Below are 25,864 nucleotides of genomic sequence, written 5' to 3'. Positions count from 1 at the left end.
ACGTGGTCCCGTGAGTGACAGCAGAGTGGCATGCCTGTGCGGGATGCTGGCGAGGATGAGAGCTCTGGGGGGAACAGGGGGTGTTTGTGGCCTCTGTTTCCAACAGACCGTGGAATTGATGGAGGCAGAGCCTTCTATGGATGGAAGTGGTCTAGCAGATACGAGAGGCCTGTCTCCCCGCCACCCTCCTGGAATGCGCCTGGAACTGTGATATAAGGGGTGACGAGGTGGAACAGCACACGTGGGGTGTGTGCAGCACGTGTCCCACCAGGCAAGGTGGAGGGTGCCCAGGGAGAGGTGGTCATTTCTCAGGACCTGCTCACACTCTCTCCACTTGTTCTAAACCGAGTTGAGGGTAAGACCCGCCAGGTCAGGGTGTGGTGTTCCAGACGCCACACACACGACAAAGAAGTCACCCTCCTGCAGGGCTGCCTGCCCCCCTTTTCCGCAGCAATTACCCCGAGGAAGCGCCATTGACTTACTGAGCAGCCACCGGCCCGGAAGACCAAGAGGGTCCAGCCGAGCCGGAGCGCATCAGCTCGTTTTCAAGGGACCAGAGCCAGAAATGAAATGCACGTTCTTCTGCCCAGTACTGCTGCCATTTACAGTCACCTCGGTGCTTCACTCTGTTCTCCTTGGCACCATCACTGGCCTCAGGCCTTGGTCACTATGGAAGAGGGTCTGTCCCTCCATCACCCAGTGGATAAGTAGGGCCCTAGAGACCTGACTCCAGGATCCCCAGTTTCATACGCTTTTAGTTAACAAAGTCCTGGTGTTCCCTGTGGCCTCCTCCTCAAGTTACTGGGCCAAAGCCCGAGGCCTCTTGGTGCCCTTGGCTCTCATTGCACATTCTCTGACTCTCTCCAGCGTCGGTGTTGGAGTGCCCTTCTATCTGCCCCTAGCTTCTTGGAGAAGTCAGCTTCCCCAGGATGACTGTAAGCTGCAAAGGAAAGGCTTTCCAATCCAGGGTGATTTGAGAGCTCTGAAATCTTTTTTTTTTACAAAATTTAGATTCTACCTTAAAACTCTTTAAGGGACCTTAGGTGTCGATTCATTCGTTCTGTACATTTTTATTGAGCTCTGTTCTAGGCCAGGCCCAGTGCTAGGTACTGAGTGGACCACAATGACCAGAAAAGACAAGATCTCTGCCCTCATGGAATTTAGCGTTGAATTGAGTAGATGTCACAAGTACAAACACATAATGAATTAAAACTTGTGAGAAGTACTTTGAAGGAATGAACAAGGGAAAGTGATAGAAGAAAACAGGGAAAGCGCCAAAGTCTTCAGAGAATGTGGCTTTCAGCTGAGACCTGATGACTGAGACTCAAGAGAGGGGGAGGTCAGGGAGGTAGGGAAAGGTGGGCAGGAGAAGTGGCATCTTCTGAGATAGTGGGGGACACTTTGCATGATGGAGGGCAGCAGAGCAAGCAGGGAGGGGAAGAGAGTCCCCAAGATGAGACCAGACAGGAAAGCAGGAGTCAGGTCATGGGGGGCTTTCAGGGACAAAGCAAGGAGGTTAGGGGTCCAGGTAATTGGGACTTGAGTGGGGAACAGAGATGGGGGCCGACCAGCTTATGTCAGAAGTGGAGGTGAGAGGGCCTGGTGTGGGGTTCGGGGAGTGGCAGGAGTCGGGGGCGCCCCCAGGTTTCCGGCGTAAACAATGGAGTATATGTGAGGGGTACTTACTGAGAAGGGGACACTGGAAATAGAATCCTTAATTCTATTATCCTATCATGGCAGTGATTGTTATGGTTCTAATGCGAAAAATGATTCAGCTGTTGTTATTTTACCCTTTCCACTACCTGGTTTGCCAGACAAGAGTAACAGCTTGCAGCTAAACAGACCACCAACCCTCAAGGACTCTCTCCAAATAGATGCTAATCAATTATCTTGACTGATGGCACCATTATCTCAGGAGACAGGATTGAATTCCCGAGGTTCTACCCTGAAAGCACAAGGAGTGGGATCTCTGAGGAACCAGACTCTGCATCCGAGCCCCTGACCTAAGTCTGTGTTACCAGAGGCTGACAGCACACCCCCTTCCCCTTCGGGGAAAGAAATGCAGCGTGGCATAAGTTGGGAAGCAGAGGGGTGAAAGGGGCTTGACAGTCTCTCCCTCAGGTTTATTCTGTGGTTGAGATTATGCTAGGGTCACTTTAAGAACCTCTCTTCTGTTGATTCAGGGAAGGTAGTTCACATAATCCATTTTGAAACCAAGTGACCAGTGGTCTTAATTGAACTCTCCCTAGAAGTAGTTCTTGAAAATGGGAAAACAAACAAACAAACAAACCCTGACTCTGAACATTTAGGATTCCTGTGGGTTATCCCAGTATCCTCCTCCCCACTTCGGCCTAGATGGAGTCCTGCCCTAGGCCCACACCTCGGAGGACCTCACTTTGGCCCTCCTCAGTCCTAGCCCTTTCTGTGGGGTGAGGAGTTCACAGGGCCAGACCCTGTGTTCTGCCTTCTGGACCACATTTCAGGTATGGGAATCCTGGAATTCCTCCCCTAAACAGCCCTGGGGGGAGGGAACTGTTTTTCCCCATACAGCCCTGTTTTATGTTTTCCGCTTTAGCAGAAATTCTAAGGAGGTGGACCTTGCCTTCCAGGTTATGACAGTATAATTGTCAAGGACAAGGATAGAACATATTTTAACAGTTTATTAATGTGATTCAAATAGGCACCCATATAGTTTGTGGGCCTCTGCTTGTCCAGTGTTAGGATAGGCCTGAGTTATCCCCACTCACGTGCCTCAGCACGGCCAGGATTGGTCATAGGTGAGGTCAAACCTGAGGGGTTCGCCTTCCTGAAATAAGGCCCGTGAATGGAGTTTAGATCCTGGGAGAGGATCTCTCGCTCTGGACTCACAGCACGGTCCTCAACCCCTGCCCTGAGCTCAAAGACCAGGACTGAGAGAGGCTGTGGCCGCCTCTGCCCAGCTGCTCCCTGGTAGAGCTTGTGGGGAGCAGGAGGAACCCCCGTGATGGGAAGGGTGCTGCCCGTTCTACCACCGGGTGTTACCATTGCCCAGAAGGCCTGCGGGCCCTCAGTAAATACCCCCTCCCCGTCTCTCTTTCCCTCCCCTTCTCCTCCCCACCCACCTTGCCTTGCCTTCTCTCCGTCCCTCTCCCCCACCATCTGCAGTAAACCGGTCCCCTTCTCGCTGCAGCGGGTTGAACCGCTCCGAGTCTCCAAACCGCGAGCGCAGTGACTTCGGCGGGAGCAACACGCAGCTGTGCGGCAGCGGCAACAACCTCTACACCCCTGACTACTCGGTGCACATCCTCAGCGATGTGCAGTTTGTGAAGGTAACCCCCCCCCCCCGAGGGCCGTCCCCTCGCCAGCCAGCCAGCCCCGGGGGCAGCGGGCAGGGTGCGCATCCCAGTGCCTGCTGGCTGCTCCTTGTTCCCTGGCTTTGTAAGGGCCCTGTTTTCAGTTACCTTGATGACTGTTCATCACCTGTCATTCATTTAAGATCTCCCGATGCCCATGTCTTGTGTGGGGAAACTGAGGCACAGAGCAACAGAGAATTCGCTTGCCTGAGACAGGTTGTCAGCAGAACTCTTTCCTTTTCCTCCCCTGCCACTGACGCCAGGTTGCTTTGGTGTTTTCAAGATAAACTTGCGGGTGATTAATAAAGCAAGTGTTCAGAAGAAGCCATGCTATGCTTTTACGCATGACGGTCTATTTTTACATCTTAACATTTCAAGTCTGCTATGCAGTTAGGCATGTGTGTTAACCGTTAACCCTTTGCGTGACCGTCCCACCCTTGCGCCGTCGCTGAGCTGTGTGGCGGTCCGGGGAGCGTCACTTTGCACAGGCGGGAGAGAGAAATAGCGACGCTCATTGCTTGTAGTTGCAGAGGAGGGGAGCTGTTTCTTCATACTCCTCGGAGGGGTTGGGATTGCACAGAAACCTAGGATTTCCCCCTTTCTCTTGCTTTGATCGGTTTTATTTTATTTGCTTTGTTGGCTAGCATTCTGCAAACCGCTACTTGCTTGGGCAGGAGATCAGGAGTGAGCCCCTATTTCTCCAAGTCCAACAAAACGCCCAGTGAGTTCACTTGGCAAATCGCAGGCTGGATTATGAGAGATGTATTAATCACACAGGTGGGAGGAGAACACGAGCTCTGATCATTTGAGAGCAGTGTGCGCTGGCTGGTTTTCTGTGTTCTAGAACCTTGCACACACCCTGAGCTGACACTGTAAGGGTGGAAGGTTACCAGAGGCAGGGGCTGAGCCTGGACGGCGGGGTGGGGTACCTGTTTGTGCGGTACTCCGTGCAGGTGCTTTAAGGCCCCTTTGTCTGATTGATCCACTCAGTCTTACCACCACTCTGTGAGGTAGCTACTGCCGCCATTCCTGTTTAGAGACGAAGACATTGGAGCTTGACAATTTAAGGCCCCAGGGCTGGTGAGTGGCAGAGCCAAGCTTCAGAGTTGGGTCTGTCTGTCTCCAGAGTCCAAGCCCTCAAATCCCTGGGCTTTAGGGAGAGTTATGTGAAATCAGAGCTGAAGGACCCCAGGGAGAAGTGACTTTGGGAACTAACCCAGCAATACTCACGGGTCTATAGGACTGGAGACACTTAACAAATCCTATATGACAATGATGTTAAGCCTCAGAAAACTGAAGCCCATGATTCCCCTCCCTGCTTCCAGCTCCGAGGCCCTCTCATTGCAGACCTTCCTCAGAAGTGGAGGTAGGAAAAGTGGGAGCAGAGAAACTCTGCTCTGCCCGCTCTTGCTGGTTTGTAGTACTCGTCACATGGTTTGTGGAAAAGAACTTGAAAGTCACAGTATGGGTAAGTGGCCCAACAATATTGACTGAATGCCTGCTCTGTGCTTGTCCAGGCATTGACCAGAGACCGTGGTGAAGGAGACCGCAAGCTCCTGCCTTTCTAGAGTTTCCGTGCAGGAGGGGGCAGACAGGATAAACACGTAACCGCTACTAAGTTCAGGTAGTGATAAAGGCTATGAAGGAAACAGGGTTGTGGGAGGAACAGGGATTGGGCAGAGTTGGCAAGGGGCCTTCTTGCTTTAAAAGTGCTTATCAGAGTGGGCCGAGAAAAGGGGAGGTGGGGAGAACTCAGGAGAGAAACCACAGAGGCAGGGAAGAGCTCGGGGGCTCACGGATCTGAATGCCGGCACGCGGTGCGCACAGAGCTGACGCGAAATGACAGTGCAGAGGCTCACCAGCAGTGACCTGTGGTGTCCTCAGGCCGCTGGGAGCCCCTGGGATTCACCGGAAGTGCACTGGAGATTTTTGTGAAGTTGGTTTCTCAGGTCTTCCCATTTGTCTTAGTTCAGGCTGCCGTAGCAAGTTGTCAGAGACTGGGTGACTTCAACAAACACTTATTTCTCCCAGTTCTGGAGGCTGGAAGTCCAAGATCCAGGAGCCAGCAGACCCCGTGTCTGTGAGAGCCCACGTTCTAGTTTGCAAATAACCGTCTTCTTGTGTCCCCACGTGGTGGGAAGAGACGGACAGGAAGCAAGCTCTCTTCTTAGCAGGACGCTAATTCTATCCCTGAGGGCTCCCCGCTCATGACCTAACTACTTCCAAAGGCCCCACCGCCGCCTATCAGCACGTGAGGGGTTAGGATTTCAGCATATGAATTTTGGGGGGACACAAACGTTCAGTCCCTCACGTTGTTTATATAATAAGTTTAGGAAATCAAGATGAGGATTTGGCTTGCTGGTCTGGGGAGGAAAAAGAATGAGATTTTGAGGCATCCTGTTTAATGAGCAACTGTGGTGAGCCCAGAGTTTTCTGGAACATCTCTAGGTGTGCATAGATTGGAGAGCACTTTCAGGGAATGGTTGGGGCAGCTCCTCAAAGAGGAATGTGTTAAGATGAACACCTAGCATTACGTTTGTAAGAATCTTCTTTAAACTGACAGGTGAGCCCTTGGACATCCGTGCCTAGAACATACGGAAAGGGGACATTCACAGCTAATGAGGAACATAAAAGGGAAGTGTCTTGCCTGACGTGAGGCGGCAGACGTGTTGAGAACCCCAAACCCGAGGCAGTTCTCAGGCGCAGTTGTCATCCTGTTGGTCAGGCCAGAAGACCATGCTGTGACCCAGGGCAACGGGGCAGCACGGAACATGGTCCTTTTTCCCACCTCGACATTTTGACACTGAGAAGACTACATGTCAGAAGTAGAAGTTGAGGGAGGCTAGAAACCAGTTAAAGTATTATTCAGAAACCTGCTTCAAATCACGGCCCCGTCTCTTAAAAACTTCAATTGTAACAGTTCTATAGAAGGGAACTTGGGGAGTTCAAGCTGTTGTGTGAATGCAAGTTGTGCTTTGTTTCCGTGCTGGTTTTCTCTTTTGTTGTTTTATATAAGATGATGCACTTAGACTAAAGTTAAAAATTCCTTTCTGCTGATATGACAGACTTGTGCAGGCCATTGTTTAGGCTGTCTTTTTATTTCCCTCCCCACCTGGCCCCCCACCACTAGCTTTTTAACAGAGGGGGAGCTTTTGAGGAATCTAAAGAGAAAACTGTGCAAGAGGGGTGGTCTCACAGCCCAAGCCCCCAGGACTGGCTGCAGCAAGATTTTGCAAGGGTTTTTCATGTCCAACAGACCGAGGCTCCAGAACAATTATTAAGTCCAGGAGTAATTTGACTTCAAGAAAAGCTACAAAATTAGATAGAAAGGTGTATCTAATGATTATCTGGGAGAGCTATTAAAGCTGTGATTATCATAGTTAGTGAATTATGAATGAAGGTACCAAAGCATCCTTATGAATTTTTAAAAATTGTATTTTGTAAAATATCATTATGAAACTCAGACTATTAGATGTCTTAACAGTCTGGATTGTGTAACCGTGACCAAGGTGCCCCATCACCATCTGGTGGCAGAATCCCTAAATTGCAGGATGTTGTTTGGGGGGGTGAACGTCATGATCAGAGAGACGGCACACTGGTTGAAGGTTAACTTCTGAACACGTTGGCTGCTAAGTCAAAATGGCCAGAAGGGCACACTTACTTCTGGTTAGTTTCAAGATGATCAGATCTCCATTTCCTTTGTAATTTAGCGGCTGCTTGAGTTCCTAACAGGCCACGTGTAAGAGAAGACAATTTGAACTCAAGCTATTGCTAAGAAATGGTTGTATCCACAGTGATAAAGAGAGAATAAAAACACATTGCCTTTTGAGCTGTGGTTTGATTCCCTCAGTGAGCCAGTCAGTAAGTATTTATTGAGCATTAATAATGGTTCTAGACACCACAGGCTCTCTAAAGAAATATAAAACATATGCCCTGCCTTATGAGGAGATTAAAATCTAGTTAGGGAGAAGAAATGCAGGTGAAGCTGTAGCGACCCATGCAGGGTACTATCTAATTGATTACAAACTCATGTGGCACTTATTTTAAGCACGATAGTGCCGGAGAATGTACTAGACGTTTAAGAATTAGGAAAGAATAGGAAGAGGGACATCGATAAACAGGCGTGTGGAAGACAAGTGGGCAGAGGCGTTCAAGGGACTGTGAAGCAGCAGCTGGCCCTGTGGTTCTGTGACGGCAGGGGAGCACCACTGGTCACGCAAGGCCACATTATCAAAACCGGGCAGAGAGGTTTTGCCGTCCAACACGGGAGCCGGCAGCCACATGTGGCTGCTGAGCCCATGAAACGTGGCTCGTCCAAATTGATATGCCGTACGTGTAAAATACTGCTGGATTCCAAGGACTTAATACAAAAAAGAATGTACAATTCCCCATTCATAATTTTATGTTGATTTCACGTTGAAGTGAATTTTTTTGGGTACGTTGGCTTAAATGAAACATTAAAATTAATGTCACCTATTTGCTTTTACTTATTTTTACTGTGACTAGGAGAGAATTTTCAACTATCTATGTGACTTCCATTCTATTTCTAGCGGATAATACTGTGCTAGAGAGGAAGTTCTTGGACGGTTGAACAGGGGGAGCAAAGTGACAAAGTTATGCTTGGATCAAAGTAAAAACTTAAAAAAAAAAAAAGAAGAAGAAGAAGAACTGAAGGGGGAAAAAGGAATGCTTGAATCTAGAAATGCAGCTGGGGAGAGGTTGTTTCCTGAACACATTTTCTAGAGTGGTGCCTTGTCAACAATTTCTTGGAAGGTGACATGTTGACAGGGCAATAGTTTATGATTTTTTTTTTTTAATTTAAAAAGAGGAAGCATTGTGAAAGCTAGGCTGTGAGATGGAGAGAGAAGGTAACCAGTGGATGGTGCCTTTCCTTTTACACAACCCTCCACCGACAGTGTGGGTCCTCCCCTGACCTCTGCCCCCACCTCTGAACTGGGCACCCCCCCACCCCCACACACAGAGCCGTGCTTCTGCCCACTGGTGTGGGGTCCTGGCTGTAGTCGCCTGAATCTGCCCTCTAACACCACTGAATAGTGGTTATCTGACGTCTGTGTGAACGCTTCCATGACAGGGAACTCAGTACCTTGCAAGGAATACCAGAAACAATACTTTATTCCCAGCTCATTGTCTTACTCCAGAACAATGCTTAAAGAGGGTTGGAGTTCCTGGATCCTTGACTCCAGCCTACTTTACTAGAGGGACGAACTCACTTTTTCTTAAGAACAAAGAGAACGATCACTGCCCACTGCACATGCAGCCTGGACAGAACCTTTCCAAAAATAAACTAAATACAGCACTTTGCAACACTCCCAAGAGGCTTCTGGCGTGGGGACCGCAGCTAATGTACCAGCTGATAGGAGCCCTGAACCTGCAGATCCATTTCAGTCAAACTAAGCACACGGCCTTCCTTCTCCCTCCCTCCTGTCTTCCCTCCCTCACCGTTTCTCCTCTCTCCATCTTCCTCTTCTCATTGTCCCCGCTTGGAATCTCCTTCTTTCCCCTACTTGGTCTTTTGCTTTATTTTCTTAGTTAAGGATTTACTTTCCTAAGACGTCATCCTACTTTGGCAGCCCCTGCTCTCACTCTTACTCCAGGGGCAGAGGGACCATTGCCCCTGCCCCCAACCCATCTCATGACGTGCTGTCCACAGTTTGGACATAACGAGATGGTAGGTTGGACCCCTTTCTTTGAAGTTAACTTGTGGAGATGGGTGTGGACGTGTTTTAAACAGTCGTTTCTAGCAGCTGGATGACAGGTTCACTGATGTTGTCTTATTATCTCTGGGCCTCTGTTATGGGCTCGGAGAGGTTAATGGTTTGGCCAATGTTGCCCAGCTTGAAAGTGGCAAAACTAGACTAAACTAGAAGCCAAATCTAAACTAACTGGTTACCCCAAAAGGGTAATATCAAGTGCTTTGTTGAGCTTATCAGGTGTCATTTAGGAAAATTTTCTGTCCTTTAAGCCAGGAGAACCTGCAAGACTCCAAAGAAAGCTTCACCTTCGGGCAGGCTATGGGCACGTTAGAGAACTGGGTTTGATGGTGACTCTGGTGCAGGCCGTGTGCCAGCTTCTTTTCGGTCATCAGATGCTGATAGACTTCAAGCCTACGAAGCAGTTATTGGGGCACCTGCCCTAAAGGATTGTGAGAGGAGGCCTAGTGCCACCAGGGACATTCACTTACAGTGTATAGAGCCCAGGCTGAGATGATTGTCCCTGGAGAGCAAGAGTAAGGATCTTTAAACCAAAATATCTAGGTTGCAGGGGTACCATTATTAGACTCTGGAGTCTCCCCCTCTGGGAACTTGGAATCCCACCGTCTCACTTCTGCTTCCATCTCCCTGGCTCCAAAGAGCGAATAGCACTTTCCCAGGCAAAGTGCACAGCATAGGAGACAGTGCACTGGCTAGGAATCTGAAAGCTTGCTAACTGTCCGACTTTAGACAGTCCCTCAACATTTCAGGACCTCGTTATCTGTACAGGTGGGGATCACAGGAGCTCTCATACCTACCCCCCCCAGTCACTATGAACAGCAAGGAAAGAATACATATCCCAGTGCTCTGTAAGCCATAATGCGCTCTATGGATGGAAGGTTCCATCCTTATATCCCGACCTCTACCTGCAAAAGCAAGCTCTTGTGGGTAACACTAACACTAGGGCTTCCACCAACATCTGATCACCTAATATCCGTCCTATCTCTTTAGAATATTTATAGCACTTCCAGCAATGTATATGATTCCCCCCCCAAAATTAATCTAATGATGTTTTGAGTAAGAAAAAAGAAATTGCAAACCAATTTGGTGAAAAAGCTATCAAGCATGAATTTGTTACTGTCAGTAAATAATAAATTTATCTGTGAGCTTCCTGGTCGTACAAGCAAAGAGGGCAAACATAGTGGGGTATTTGGATTCTCATCTGGTGTAAGGAAGTACATCATTTACCTAGAGAAGGGAGTTTTTCCTGGCAGTAATTTCTTGAAGGGTTTGTCAAACGGATTTCTATAGGACTATGGAAGGCATCAGAAAAAAAAATACATATTGGCTTCATCTGCAGTTTTGCCAGGGTTTCTGTTCTTCATATGGAGGTTTCTTATTTCACGCTTCTATGCAAGCTAGGGGTCCAGTATGAGAGCCGAGCATCAGTGAAGGCAATTATCAAGGGAAGCCAAGATAATAATTGATTACAGGGGGCGTTTCCAAGAGTCCAGAGCTGTGGTTCTCACCCGCGCTGTGCACTGGGATCACCGGGGGAGCTTTAAATGATCCTGATGTCCGTGCCCCACTCTCAGAGATTTGGATACAGTTGCTTAAGGGTGTTGCCTGAGTATCAGGATATTTTAAAGCTTCCCAAGTGATCCTCCTGTGCTGCCAGGGTTGAGAAGCGCTGTCCCAGGAGGCAGGAATAATTAGCTTGTCACTTCGATCTGCTCTCTGGAGCACTGCAAGCCCGACCCAGCAGCATGGGCTGAGTCACAGACAGTTGGCGGGGAAATCTCTGATACATGCCCGATATTCTGTGTGATTGACTCAGGATAAGGTTTAAGACTGAGCGTAGGCTCCAGAGTTGACATCTGGGGAAGTTTCGGAACCTGACTTCTCCTCTCACTTCCCAACAGAGGGGTCTGCAAAAGTCGACAATCACATTGAACCTATTGAAGACTTTAGACAAATGCTAAGTTGAGGACCCCGTCGTTGCATGCCATGAAACACAGAGTATATCATTTTGACCTGGAAAGTATCAATGCGTTGCCACTTTATCTATTTGACTCCTTTAAAGGGAGAAAAACAAAAACCTGAGCAGGACTGTGGCTGATTCTAACTAGGTCTTAAGCCCGTGGTTCTCAGAGCGTGGTCTCCAAGCCCGCAGCCTCAGCATCACCTGGGAACTTGTTAGAAATGCAAACTCTCGCACACCACCCCAGACCTAGTGAATTAGAAACTTGGAGAGTGGGGTGCAGCAATCTTGTTTGAACAAGCCCTCCAGGTGATTCTGATGCTGAAGTTTGAGAATCACCGTTTTAAAGTATCAAGAGAACTGTATTTGTCCTGTCTAACGGACGACAGCATGGCGGGGGGTTGGGATCTCTGCGTGTGTGTGTCCCATAAGAATTGCCAAAAGACACGCATTCTTAATTGGTGTCTTGTGATTAGATTAGTTGGGCTTAGAATCTGCCTGAACTGCATGCAAGATATCCTGAAGTCTGTAAAGGATAATGTCCAACAGAGTAATGAGTTCCCGACTTGAGGGAAAATAGATTTCTCTGTATGAGGAGGAAACAGTCATTGTCAGGACGGTTGTCAAGGTTAGGTATTTTGGTGAAGATTGTAATCTAACATTCGGGATGAGTACTAAATAATTTTAAAACATTTTGGAGTAATTGGAGGACCGTAGGATCTAGAAAATGTAGGGAGAACATGAAAGGATAATAAAGCAGGAAAAATTAACTCACCTACTCAATCAAAATGACCAGAGCCACAGCCCACGCAGAAAAGAAAGGAGGAACGCCGCTGTGTGAGGAAGGCAGGAGTGGGACGAGCCCCAGCGGATGGAGAGTCAACCCAGAGCATGTGAGGACGGAGCAGTCTAGGCTTGACTCCAGGCCTTGGGTTCAACCATCACCCACAGCCCCCGGGGAGGCCAAGCGCGGGGCACACCCAAGCCACCAGGGAAAGGAGGGCCTGGAGCGCAGGTGCTGAGAAGCGGGCAGTTGACCAGGGGCCACTGTGGGAAGTGCCCTTGCCAGACACCAAGCCAGCTTCAAGCCACCTCTGTTCCAGTGTGGAAATCTTAACCATCCCCTCCCCCGTTTCGAGCCACGCATCCTTCCTGTTCCCACATGTGATACCACTCCCACCCCCGAAGGAAAGAGAAGCACTATGAGCAGTCTGTGGTTTTGCCCGTCTGGCTGAGTGCAACAAAGACAGGAGGAGGACACTGAAGGGGCCGTGGGACGTGGGAAGGACGTAGCGCCGTGTGCCATTTTCACTTTTCACCCAGGGCCTTTCACTGATTAACCGTATCACGTTTCTGTGTTGGGTGGTGCAAAAACCAGCCCAATTTTACTGGAAACGATATCAGGCAGACATACACCCAGAGAACAGGGATGACCGATAAACCTTTCCGTATTCCAAAAAAGACATTTGATCCATACTCTTCCTGCCTGGAATTCTGGAAGTTCCCTTCTGGTCTGGCTAAGCCTGACTCTCTAGATGCTTTTACTTGTAGGTGAGGCTTTACACATGAGGAAAATCACGAGTCAGACTCCCATGATCTGAGGAGGCAACTGGGAGACCTCTGCTGTGCCCTTCTCCCACACGGGAGCATGAGCCCACATCCGGCCAAGTCCAAATCAGAAGTGCCTGCATGCTCTCGGGCCTCCGCTCCCAGCCTCCTGACGGGAGGACCTGGAGCAGCAGAACTTCCCTCCCCACAGTCCCCGCCGACTGACCCTTGAGAAGAGGGCCCTTGGCAATAGTATCAGCACGCCTTTAAAACTTCCCTGCGGGCAGCTACCCTGCTCACTACAGGTACCCTCCATCCTCTCTCGAGGCTCCTCCAGGTGCACCGAGGAGCCCGGAGCTAATAAAAATGAGAGTGGGGACTCACTGTCTCTCAACTGCTAGGCTGGTACAGCTTGGGAAAGGACCCAGTTCATGGATCCTAGGCCGCGAGATCCGGGGTTCCAAAGCACCCTCGTAGAGCTGCTTCCAAGCTCAGAGAAGCTGACCACATCCAGAGACCACATCCAGCTGCCCAGCTCCCCTTGAGCTTCCTCCCCCTCTGCCTCTTTCTCCTAGATCACACGGCAGCAGTACCAGAATGCGCTCACCGCCTGCCACATGGACAGCTCACCCCAGTCCCCCGACATGGAGGCCTTCGCGGACGGAGACTCCACCAAAGCCCCTACCATCCGGGGTACGCCCCAGACCCCCAAGGATGACCCTGCCATCACCCTCCTGAGCAACAGGAACAGCCTGCCGTGTAAGTCAATGGGTGGGTGGGCTGGGCGGCCCATCCTCCCTCACCCCTGCCCAGAGCTGCCATCCTGGGCCAACTGGAGTCTCAGGTCTTCTCCAGAACAGATTGCTCACACACTTGCTATCCTCCCCAGGCAGCCGCTCAGATGGGCTGAGAAGCCCTGGTGAGGTCGTGTACCTGAGGATGGAGGAGATGGCCTTCACCCAGGAGGAAATGACGGACCTCGAGGAGCAGAGCACGCAGCAGCTCTCGCTGTCTTCTGCAGCCATTCCTACGACAGCAGGTCAGGGAGGAAATCAGGGTCGTCGCCGTCGGGCACTGGGATGGCCCGGGGAGAGCCGGGCGAGGGACTCCAGCCCCCGTGTAATGTTTCCCACCTCCTCACACAGCGAGCGAGGGAAGGGAAACTCGCACATACCAAGCACCAGCCCCTCATCAGGCCCACCGCTCCATTCTCCCAGGAAGACAACATGTCAGGCAGTGGTAAGATCAGGTTTGCACCTGGATTCAGATCCCGGCTCCTTCATTTAGGAGCTATGCAATTTTCAGCAAGTTACATTAACCTGAGATTCTGTTTCTATTTCCTGATCTTAATAGATAAGTTTCTTCCTATGTTAAGGGATCTAAATCATGGTGGCTAGGTCATCAGGTAGCTTTGGGCATAAGTGAGATAGCTCATACAGAGGGCACCTCACAGTGCTTGGTACCGTGCTGCAGGCATAGGAGGTAGTTCTCATTAGACCTACCTGACAGATGAGGGAACTGAAGTAAGCCATCACTCTTACTGGCGGGGCTCTTCCCTTCCTTTGAGGTGATCTGTAGGACTTGTCCTGGGCTCTGAGATCATATCACCTCCCTCGGAGACTTTCAACGCTCCCGTCTTGGCAGTGGTGTTGCTCTGAGCCCCCTGTGTCCCACCAGTCCTGAGATCCGTCTGTACTGCCTCACTGAGATCTCCTTCTCAGAGCCTTTAGCCGTGCCTATGCCCCACCCCCGGCAAGGCAGCTGTTACCCCACCTGGCCGCCTAGCCCTGCTCCAGTCCGTAGTCTGAGACCCCTCAAGTCCAGAGCAATGACCCAACAAGTGCTCGTCCATTTTTGTGGTGAGACAACGTATTTGAACTTGTGGCTAACTCAGAGTATCTGGGACATACATAGTCACCACGCCAGGACCTGGATCTAGAACTGATGTTCTTTTTCTTCCTCAACACTGAATTTAGTAGCCAAAGCACGAGAAGTTTTATCAAAGGAATAAGAATGGAGAAGATAGTCTTTGGAGTTCCTCTTGTCCATCGTCCTTGTGTGATACGGGCCCTTGCGTGAGGACGCTGAGCCCCGGAGAAGGCGCTTGTCTGGTCTTCACTGCATTGGAAGCATGCTCAGCCTTGTGGCTTTGCACGTGGTGCAGTGTCCATTACCCCGCTCCGCCTCCCAGCTCAGGTTCTTACCTCACTCGCATTAAGGGCCTGGGCCTCTTCCTGGCTTTGAGATCCTGTGCCTGTCTGAAGCCCCACTGGGTTCGGTGGGAGTAGAGGCCTGTGCTTAATTGTTACTGAGTCCTGTGATTTCCTAGGTCTGAGCAAGTATTGGAAGGAGATATCCCCACCTCAAGGGTCTCAAATGTGCTTTTGGTCTGGCAAAGATACTGAACAGAGAACATCATGTCCTCTTCATTGCTCTCCTGCCAAATAACGTTTGGATAGTTGGATTCTCGCTCCTGATCTCTTTGTTCCTTTTGTGGCACTAAAAAGACCCTTGCTGACTAACGAGAGCCCACAGCTCCGTGGGCATCCCTCCCTGTTGCGGCCACCACGGCCTTGGCTCTGGTTTTGAACTGCCACCTGCTGAGTGACATCAACCAGAATCCCCCTTCCTAGATCCCTGGGTGTTGGGGAGACTTGAGTTCTTTCTTCTGTCCTTTCTCTCAGCATCAGATAGTGAATGTTGTAACATCAACCTGGACACAGAGACCAGCCCCTGCAGTAGCGACTTTGAGGAAACCGTGGGCAAGAAGCTGCTGAGAACTTTGAGTGAGTAGCTCTTCACCCAGATGAGAGCCTCCCACCACCTGGTTACTAGAAAAAGCATGTTAGGGTATTACTCCTGGAGGAGGAACCATTGACTCCTCGTGGGAACCTGATGACGTACACCTGTGAAAATCCGTAACAGGGCCTGGGCCAGTACTGTGCCCTTGATAGTTTGGGGATGTGTCCCATTTGGTTGGTGGTCGTCTAGGACAGGAGTCTGCAAGCCATGGCCATGGCCAAATCCTGACCTCCCTCTCCTGCCTGTTCTTGTAAATCAAAACTTACTGGGTGGTAGACCCATTTGTTATCTGTGGCCACAGTGGCAGCGTTGAGCAGTTGCAGCAGGGACCAGATGGCCTGCAAAACCTCTAAGATTTACTATCTGATCCTTTAAAGAAAGAATTTGTGTCCAGGAGACTCAGTAGAAAGGAAAGCCATATACTTCATGGAAGGAAGTCGATAGCAGAAAGAATAAGGTGAAAAATACTCCTTCCTAAAAGCAACAGAGCTGGGAACAGATTGCCCCTCCCTCCTTGAGGACAATTATGTGATCACCCCACCTGCTCCATTGCAGAAGGAGGGCTGTTTCCAAGCTACAGAACGTAGATCCGTGGGCATGGCTCCCAGCTACACCCACCAAACCCTGGCTAATGGAACGTCGAAGGCTGGGAGACCAGTCTTCTCTCAGGGGTGTGGCCGTGAGTCGGACCAGGGCCTTCAGAGGATGGAGAGGTGATCTTGAGGCATTACTCAATCCTCTGGGGGGAAATCTCCATTCCACTGACACTCGCCTGGCTTTTTGGAGATGTCTCAGGTAGAAGGTTTTGCCCTAATCCTTCAAGATGTGAAAATGCTGGTCTCTACCAGGAGTCCGTGCAGATGACGTCCTGCCAAACTGTCAAGGGCTTTGCATTTCTGTTCCTTCCTGGCCGGAGACTGATCCTTACAAATTGTTTTCCAGGTGGTCGAAGACGGAAGAGGTCGCCCGATGGAGAGAGAGCCTCCGAGGAGAATTCCAATTTGATGCCTCTGATCACATGACGGGGCAGACAGTGTTTGCTGGGTGTGTGAGATTCAGCTTTGAGGGAGAACCCACCCTCCCATCTTCTGCGTCTCCCGAGGCCTCCCACAGGTGACAGAGCATTCTGCTTTCCTTACCACCTCCTCACCCCTAGCTGTCAGTTTGGCAGATTTTCCCTTGTTGCCTCCAGTTTGACTCAGAGCCTTGCTGTGGCCATCATGGATGCAGGTGCCTCCGAACGGTCTCTTCCACAGTACTGTCTGGGACTGGAGAAGAAATGACCCCAAGCTGACAATGCCACTCTGGGACCCCTGACTCCGTTTGTGTTCTTTGGGATCCCCGATGCCATATTTCATGCTTCGCTTAGCTCAGAAGGGGCCACCGGCTCAGAGGCAGTGGAGTAGCTGGTGTGAGGCTTAGTGCGGGAGGTGCGCCGAGATTTCCTCCCGGACTTTACGGCAGTGGGACCCGGCTAGGTTGGCATGGGATGGTACAGAACAGAAAACTGTCGGTGACCGGTTTCCTGTTAGATAAGGGTTCTAGCAGCCATGGAAGCGTGTCTCGGCTGGAATGAATGGAAGGACTGTGAGATGGAACCTCAAGTCACCGTTTTTTCCCAGGGACACATCTTTTTGGCTCCCATTCAGCAGTTCTTGATCCAACAATAAATCTGCTCTGGAAGAGGAGGAGCAGAGAGCAGAGACCCTTTTGGGAGCCAGAGATGGAACTTCAGGTTTTAAGTTGAAATCAAAGCAAACAAAAACTTAACGTAGAAAAATTCTAAGCCGTTAAAGCAAGTTTAGCCATGACAAACCAAAGAGTGCCCAGGTCAGCCAAGAAGGATGCAAGCTCTCGTGGGACTTCAGTGTGCATTACACAGGAACACTGAAGAATCGCTCTTCTTTTTCATCTGTTCCCACCCCACCCTACCCCTTACTCCTCCCCAGCAGGTCCGCTAAGTGTACTTTATTCCAAGAACTTACTAGATCTTATTTCACCTGGATGTTGGGGCAGATGCAATTCCAAGTATGGCCACCAGATGGCAGAATGACTCCATACCTACTTCAAGAATAAAATTCAGATCACTACCCACACAACCAACCAACCTTCAGGGGAAATGTGGGGTTAAGTGAAGGTTGTCTTTGGGACCTGTCTCCTTTCTATCTCCCATCTCTTGAGTTTCCTCTGTCAGGGATCCAGTGATCTCATTCGCCTGCTCAATCTCCAAACCATTCCCAAAACTTTCCCTGGGATATACTATCCAGGCTTACCTTGCCTTCCCCCAAAACCATTAATCTCACCCCCCCACACCCATTCAATCAGCAATCACAGGGGGAGAGGGGGAGACTGATAATTCCTCTGGGTTATTTGCATCTCAAAAGAAAATGCTAACCCAAAGGAACCTTTAACTCAGGGGTTCTTAATTTGGGGGTCACCCCAGGTGGGTCCATTATTGGACTTCAGAGGGTCTGTGAAACCCCTAATACTGTCAGAGTTTAATGTATGTGTTCTTATGTGTGTTGTCCAGAGGGCTAAAGCTTTCATGAGATTCTCAAAGGTCTCAGACCCACAAAGGGTTAAAAACCACTATTTTAGTGAAACTTTCAGCCCAAAGTTTCTGCAATGCAGAGTGAAGTGAATAGGGGGCAATTTGAGACAGACTTTGAGAGACAAGCGGTCTTCTCCGGTGTTTATCAAACCGATGGGGAAAGCTGGCACCCACCAAGAAGTCAAGGTCTTTGGAAATCCTTGGCACACCCCAGGGTACTGTTACCACACCCCCACGTAACTTTGTCCCCACTTCCCCACCAAACCAGAGCAGGTGTTGCAGATGGGAGGGCCACAGCACGTGGAAGGAAAGCCTTTCCAGCTGGAGATGCCCTTTCCAGCAATGGATGATTGACTTCTCCCCCCTTGCCTGGCTCTGCCTGAGGCTCAGCAGTGCATGACCCCTAGAGAACCCCACAGCTGCCACCCACCCCCAACACCTACTCCTGCCTAATAGGAAGAGGCAAAGTGTCAACCCCTCCGTGCTGGGCACCTGAGACCCAAACCAGCCAACAGTGAGTTTCAAGCAAGAACTCTCATCATGCAGTCTTCTTGCCCGGCTGGCCATTGGCCCAACGGGGCCTGCCTGGCTAGTCTTCGTTTCGTTATCCCTCAGGCCACAGGGCTCAGGCCACTGCTGTTGTTAACTTACATCCATCCCTTTGCAAAATCCCAAAGGAGCCTGTCACCACTCCCCTCCCTATTCCCTGCTCCGTTCCCCGAGATTTTCTTCAGGTTAAAAAAAAAAAAGTTTAAAAAAAAGGACTTTAAAATAAAGCATTTATGAAGCTTAATAAATTGTAAATAATTTTTAAATAAAATGAAAAAGCTTTTCCCGGAATGTTTTTCTTGCCCCTGGAAGAGCTCAGTTCTAAAGTGATTTCACATTGGAGATGAAGGCTGGGGGGAGCACACGGAGTTCTCTCAGCCCAGGCCCACCTGCCGAAGAGGGGGGCTCTCAAGGCCAGGTGTGAGGCTGCAGCTAAGGTTACAGGAAAGCACTGGCGCTCTACTCTGGGCCCCAGATGGGTTAGGTTTTGCTGCAGCGAATGCCAGCAATGAAAAGTAAAACCCAAATGAGAAGCCAGAGTGTGAATGAGGACAAGAAGTACTAAGTCGGTCGTGAGAAGGACTGGCATTTGTTGAACCCACATGATGGGCAAGGCACTGTGCTGGGCGCCTTCCAAGTTCAAGGTCTTGGGGGCCAGCCCCTGAGACAATGTGCTGGGCGCACTGCCTCGCCTCCGCAGACCCTTTGGAGAGGAACCAAAGTGGCACAACTCCAGCAGTTTCCAACCAGAGGCTGGGAAAAGTCACAGGGGAGTGGGCCGGGCGTATTGGTCAATGTTAAGCCAACCAGTGCCAGGAGGCAACAGCCAGACAGGTGAGAAGGTAGGTGTGTTTGGGCATTTAGCGTCTTTGTGGAAGGAAGGTTGGAATTTGACACCTACCGTGAGGTTTCTCAAGCCCCCACCAAGGTCAAGGTCAATGAGTGGCCTATGGACAACCACAGATTCCTCCCAGGAGCCCCCCCAGAGTCTGCTACCCTTACTAGCAATAATCATAAATGACAGTAGCAGCTGTCTGGGCGAAGACTTTCTGTGCCAAGTACTGTGCTCATTTCTGACTCAAAACCAAAAACTTCCTGCGAAGTTCAGTTTACGAAACGGGCTCTGAGTCACTAAGTGGCTTGCTCAAGGGTACCCGGCCAGGAAGCGGCAGAGTCTGGAGGTGGGAGTGCCCCTCCTCCAGAGGAGACGACATGTGTCAGAGACAGTCCTGCCTCTGAGATTCGCAGCGTGTGCCTGCAGGAGAGGCCCCGAGAAGTCCGACTACGGTAAAGAAATCTGTGGAACTCCCTAAGCCCAGCTCTCCCCAAACCAAACACGAAACACTTTTTTCATGTGAGCTCGGAGGGGACTAGAACACTGAGGGGAACACCAGCCGGTATGTCAGGATAGACTGAGGGCCCAATTCCCGTTGATTGGAGCTTTAACACAAAAGCATATTTCAACACTTTGGTAGGGACATTTTCATTTAAAGAAGTGTTTTTAATCATTTTTTCACTCGTGTCTTCCCCTGAGAGAAAAACTAAATTCTCCCTAACAAGAGAAATGAAATACTAAGAACCTAGACTTTATGGGGTAGGTCTGCCCGTTGGAGGGCCACACACCATTTTAATGTCTCAGGCTTCTTTAGCCCCCTTGGAGGCACTGTCACCTTCTAGTTTTTTCTCTAGCAACTAGCAAATCCCTCTAGAGCATTCATTTTAAACTGTGGGTTACAACCCATTAGTGGATCACAAAATCAATTCCATGGGTCTCAATCAACTTACATGTCTTTAGTGAAACAGAACCCAACAGGACAGAAAATATCTGAACACACTGCTCACAGAAGGGTAAATACTGTTGTGTTAAAGTTCCATTTCAGTTAAGTGTGGGTGTGGGTGCGTATGTGTATGAGAGAGAGAGAGAGAGAGAGGCAGAGAGAGAGAGGTGTAAGTCTATTTCTTACCTTGCTTGCCCTAAGGGACACAACCATGCAGGAAGAGCAGGAGACAGACACTGGGTAGAGATGACAAGTTTTAATGACACAGCCAACACTCACAATCGCAGTTGGCTCTTCAGACAATCTGATCTTTGGGGCAGGATTTTGTGCAGAGTCAAGCAATACAGAGAAGCACAGGAGCGAGAGGCAACATTCTGGCTTCTAGAGCGGGAGCAAGATAACTACGTCTCATGATCAAAATTCCTTTTTATTCTTCTTAAATAAAAACCTTAATTTGCTCTGGCCTTGCAAGGGGCTCTGATCCCAGGCCCCCGTTTCTTTACAAGGGAGGCTGGCCTCGTGTGGGGCCCCTTAAACAGAGGCCACCTCACCAGAGCAGATCAGCCCTCCGGGGTCTCCCTCCGTGATACACACAGCGAGGTGTTGGCGCAGGCAGGGGACACGCGGGACAGAGGGCCGCTTTGGTGGTGCTGGTCGGGTGGTGTTTCTTCACTGGATTTTGGTGACTGCTTCATGGATGGAGGTGGCCACATAATCTAGATTTTTCGTGGTTAAGCCACACATGTTGATACGACCACTGGGCAGCAGATAGATGTGCTTTTCGTTGACCAGATATTCAACCTGCTTGGCTGTTGAAAACCAAAAGGAACACGATGAGAGTCGTAGCCCTCTCAGCAACAGGTGTTCAGAGATTCCATGACAACTGCCATTTTTCCCTCTTTCCCCCAACACAGAGAAGCAAAATAAAAGGAGCTAATTTGTCCAATTCAAAAACATAGGGAAGTATGCTCATTCGATTCCTATTTCTAGGCCCCAGAAAGTTTAATATGGCTCCTCCTGATGGGAAATTTTAGTCTGGGACTACCTCTCAACGGAAGCTCGCATGTTACCTTCACCGGGACACCCTTTTCAAAACAACCCTCAGACTTAAGCACATCCCACTGATATGAAAAACTGGTTTGAAGTGCTTCCGTTAGCTCTTCCTTCACCCCTGGAAGGAAGGGGGTTTGCTTACCCCCAAACACACAGCAGCAAACTCCCTTTGACGTTTCCTTCTCACAACGCACCGTGCAAGGCCCGTGCTAGAGGCAGTGGGTGAGCGCTGCATGCGGGAACCACAGGCTGAGACGCTGCCAAGGCCCCTGTGACCTGGCCCTTCTCAGGTCCCTCATTCACACACACACAGGAGGGCTAGCCCGCGTGTTTGCCGAAATGCTCACGTAGGAAACAGCAAGGGACTGCCTAGCCTTCCCTTATGCCAGAATCTCTAGAGATTTTTGGTTTATTGCAAAGCCACGAGACAATTTTATTTGATTTTTGCCTGACTAATTAGCACTCTTAATTAGTACCATTTTGAAGGAATGGGTAATTGTCATGGACTGAATGTTTGTGTCCCGCCAAAACTTCTAGGTTGAAACGCTAACCTCTAATGTGATGGTGTTAGGAGCTGGGGCCTCTGGCAGGTAACGAGGTCTGGGTGACGCCCGGAGAGTAGAGCCCTGCGTCAGCAGGACTGCCCTTGTGAGAGACTAGAGAGCTGGTGTGCGTGTGTGCGCATGTGCTCTCTTTCCCTTTTACGCCCAACACGGGAGGACACAGCAAGGCAGCCAGCTGCAAACTAGGAGAGAGCCCCCACCAGAACTGACCACGCTGGCCCCCTGATCTCAGACTGCCCCGCCTCCAGAACCGTGAGAAAGAAACGTCTGTTGTTGAAGCCTCCTAGCCCCTGGTATTTGGCTACATCAGCCCAAACTCGGATGGCAATAAAATCTTAATAATCAGAGGAACAGAGGGAGGCAAGAGGGCATTCGAGTAGGGGAGCTCATTTCATCTGGTCCCTTGAATTTAGCTAGATAACTATCAAATCATTCTGAACACCTAGGAATTCAACCTGAGATCTAAGAAAGGAATTGCTGGAATTCTACAAATAGAAAGACCACCACTTTTTGCAAGGTATGCAGTGAATCGGAGGGGATTTATTGGAAGATAAATGGCAGAGGAGGGAGCCTCCCTAAGCCAGCTACTGGAAGTGATAGAGCCCTGGGGCGCAAACTCGGAACTTTTAGAAATCTGCTCTGGTAAGAGACGTCCCTGCCTGAAAGGTGCTCAGTTGGCCAAGAGGGGCAGAATCCTAGGTGGGACAGAGCGGTCTCAGGATCCCCGGGCTCACGGAAAGAGTGGGGGTGCCCGAGCCACTCCAATGCTTGGGAAACCCACTACAGTCAGTGAGCTCGGGAATGGCCTCTCACCTCGGTTTGCCATCAACCAGGGACCTGCTGCAGAACTGGGTGACTGCTCTCCATCCAGGGGGGCCCCTGCAAGCGGCACGCCCTCGGCAGCCCTCCTCCCTCCCCGAGGACTGGCTCCGGAGCACACCGCAGGGGGCTGCAGAGCCTGGCGCACACAAAAATGAAGACTGCATTTCCCCGAGAGGTTACTGAAGAGAGAGGCCACGATCATTCAGCTCTGGGGCTGGAGATCAGGGCTTGGCCATTTTCATTTTCATCCTCTGAAATGGCTCGGAAAACCTTCGGGGAACAAAAGCCACACAGAAGAACCCGAAGCAGCTTACACTGAGCCTGGCCCCCTGGAAAGGGGCGGTGCAACTCCATCCAGGCAGACACCTGAGAGCCAGCGCAGCAGGCCCCCCCAGAACACCAGGCGAATGCCAAGTTTACCGAGCACCCAGAACTGCACAACTCCAGCACTAGAGGAAGATAGTATATAGAATTTGACGTTTCTTCTTATGATTCTTTCATCTTTCAGTTTAAAATTTTCCTTTTTTTTTCTTTTTTTCCCTTTCAACTAGTTTCTTATTTTATCAACTCTTTATTTTTAAGTCATTTTTTAACACTCATTTTTACATTTACATTTTATAGATATACTCTTCATTTCTGGCTTCTGGCTTCCTTTCACCGTATTCAGTTTTGGTTTTGTATATATATGTTTTGCTTTCTTTACAATTTTGGGATTGAGTGTCTTCTAACAAACAGACCAAAATACACCCAGGAACAGGTGGATCACCCTGTTTTGTCCACCTGGGAGATTATATTCCCTCTTCCCTGACCCCCCTCTTTTTTTTTCTTTTTCCTTTCATTTTGGTTTATGACCTCTTTGGACTTGTCTAGTGTTTTGCTTTGGTTGTGGTTGATATTTTGATTTTGTTCCCTCATTCATCCATTCTTCTCTGGGCACAATGACTAGAAGGAGGAATTCACAACAAAGGAAAGAACCAGAGGTAATACTCTCTGCTCCAGATCTAATCCATATGGATGTAAGTAAAATGGCAAAGCTGGAATTCTGGATAACGATTATAAAGTTACTAGCTGGGCTTGAAAAAAGCATAAAAGACACTTGAAAATCTCTTCGTGTAGAAATAAAATCTAATCAGGCCAAAATTAAAAATGCTTTAACTGAGATGCAGTGTAAATTGGATGCTCTAACAGCCAGGGTAAATGAGGCAGAAGAGAGAGTCAGTGACAGAGAAGACAAGATGATGGAAAGGCAGGAAGCTGAGGAAAAGAAAGAAAAAAAACTAATGGATCATAAGGGGAGGCTTTGAGAAATCAGCAATATCTTCAAGTGAAACAATATTAGACTTATTGGGGTCCCAGAGGAAGAAGAAAGAGAGAGAGGGACAGGAGGTATATTTGAGAAAATCATAGCTGAGAAGTCCCCTAATCTGGGGAAGGAAACAGGCATTCACGTTCAAGAGGTAGAGAGAACACCCCCCAAAATCAATAAAAACAGATCAACACTCCAACATATAATAGTGAACCTTGCAAATTTCAGAAATAAAGAGAAAATCCTGAAAGCAGCTTGAGGAAAAAGCTCCTTAACCTACAGTGGTAGAAACATTAGATTGGCAGCAGACCTATCCACAGAGACCTGGCAGGCCAGAAAGGGCTGGCATGATATATTCAGGGAACTAAATGAGAAAAACATGCAGCCAAGAATACTTTATCCAGCAAGGCTATCATTCAGAATAGAAGGAGAGATAAAGAGCTTCCAGGACAAACAAAAACTAAAAGAATTTGTGATCACTAAACCAGCCCTGCAAGAAATATTAAATGGGCTTCCTGTAAGCGGAGAGAGAGCCCCAAAGTAACATAGACCAGAAAGAAACAGAAACAATCTACAGAAACAGGGACTTTACAGGTAATACAATGGGACTAAATTTATATCTGTGAATAGTCACTCTGAATGTAAATGGGCTAAATGCTCCAATCAAAAGACACAGGGTATCAGCTTGTTTAAAAAAGCAAGACCCATCCATATACTGTCTATAAGAGACTCACTTTAGACCTAAAGAAACCTCCACATTGAAAGTGAGGGGGAGGAGAACCATTTATCAAGCCAATGGACATCAAAAGAAAGCTGGAGCAGCAATCTTCATTATCAGACAAATTAGATTTTAAACAAAAGACTACAGTAAGGAATGAAGAGGGACACTATATCATACTTAAAAGGTCTATCCAACAAGAAGATCTAACAATTATAAATATTTATGCTCCTAACTTGGGAGCAGCCAATTATATAAACCAATTAATAACCAAATTAAAGAAACATATTGATAATAATACAATAATAGTAGGGGACTTCAACACCCCACTCACAGCAACAGATAGATCATCTAAGCAGAAGACCAACAAAGAAGCAAGGGCTTTGAATGACACACTGGACCAGATGGACTTCACAAATATACACAGAACATTCCATCCTAAAGCAACAGAATACACATTCTTCTCAAGTGCACACGAAACTTTCTCCAGGAGAGATCACATCCTGGGTCACAAATCAGGTCTCAACCGGTACCAAAAGACTGGGATTATTCCCTGCATATTTTCAGACCACGATGCTTTGAAACTTGAACTCAATCACAAGAGGAAATTACTAAGGAACTCAAACACTTGGAGGTTAAAGAGCATCCTACTAAAGAATGAATGGGTCAACCAGGAAATTAAAGAACTAAAAAAATTCATGGAAACAAGTGAAAATGAAAACACAACTGTTCAAAACCTTTGGGATACAGCAAAGGTAGTCCTAAGAGGGAAGTACATAGCAAAACAAGCCTTTCTCAAAAAAATTAGGAAAGTCTCAAATGCACAAACTAACCTTACACCTAAAGGAGCTAGAGAAAGAATAGCAAATAAAGCCTAAAACAAGCAGGGGAAGAGAAATAAAAAGATTAGAGCAGAAATCAATGAAATAGAAACCAAAAGAACAGAACAGATCAATGAAACTAGAAGCCGATTCTTTGAAAGAATTAATAAGATTGATAAACCACTGGCCAGACTTATCCAAAAGAAAAAAGAAAGGACCCAAATTAATAAAATTATGAATGAAAGGGGAGAGATCACACCTAGCACCAAGGAAACAGAAACAATTTTAACAACATATTATGAGCAACTATATGCCACACATTAGGCAAT

The 25,864-nt window shown here is 48.8% G+C and overlaps 2 protein-coding genes across 2 annotated transcripts in view; one reads left to right on the top strand and one right to left on the bottom strand.

The window, feature by feature from the left end:
• Positions 1-18,757, top strand: part of CNNM1 (cyclin and CBS domain divalent metal cation transport mediator 1) — a 57,479-nt gene extending 38,722 nt beyond the window's left edge. The window contains exons 7-11 of the mRNA XM_045784485.2: positions 3,145-3,308; positions 13,148-13,331; positions 13,462-13,611; positions 15,257-15,358; positions 16,317-18,757. Coding sequence (XP_045640441.2) covers positions 3,145-3,308; positions 13,148-13,331; positions 13,462-13,611; positions 15,257-15,358; positions 16,317-16,396 — 680 coding nt within the window. The 3' untranslated portion in view covers positions 16,397-18,757. The remainder of the gene's footprint in view (positions 1-3,144; positions 3,309-13,147; positions 13,332-13,461; positions 13,612-15,256; positions 15,359-16,316) is intronic.
• A 1,736-nt stretch (positions 18,758-20,493) lies between these two features.
• GOT1 (glutamic-oxaloacetic transaminase 1) overlaps positions 20,494-25,864 on the bottom strand; it is a 31,998-nt gene continuing 26,627 nt past the window's right edge. The window contains exon 9 of the mRNA XM_045784473.2: positions 20,494-21,061. Within this exon, the coding sequence (XP_045640429.1) occupies positions 20,922-21,061 (140 nt within the window). The 3' untranslated portion in view covers positions 20,494-20,921. The remainder of the gene's footprint in view (positions 21,062-25,864) is intronic.

Source organism: Ursus americanus, chromosome 6 (assembly GCF_024610735.1).
Source record: "Ursus americanus isolate L20-20 chromosome 6, mUrsAme1.1.p, whole genome shotgun sequence".
NCBI lineage: Eukaryota > Metazoa > Chordata > Mammalia > Carnivora > Ursidae > Ursus > Ursus americanus.
The sequence above is the reverse complement of the archived record's forward strand: the minus strand, read 5'-3'. Positions and strand labels throughout refer to the sequence as shown.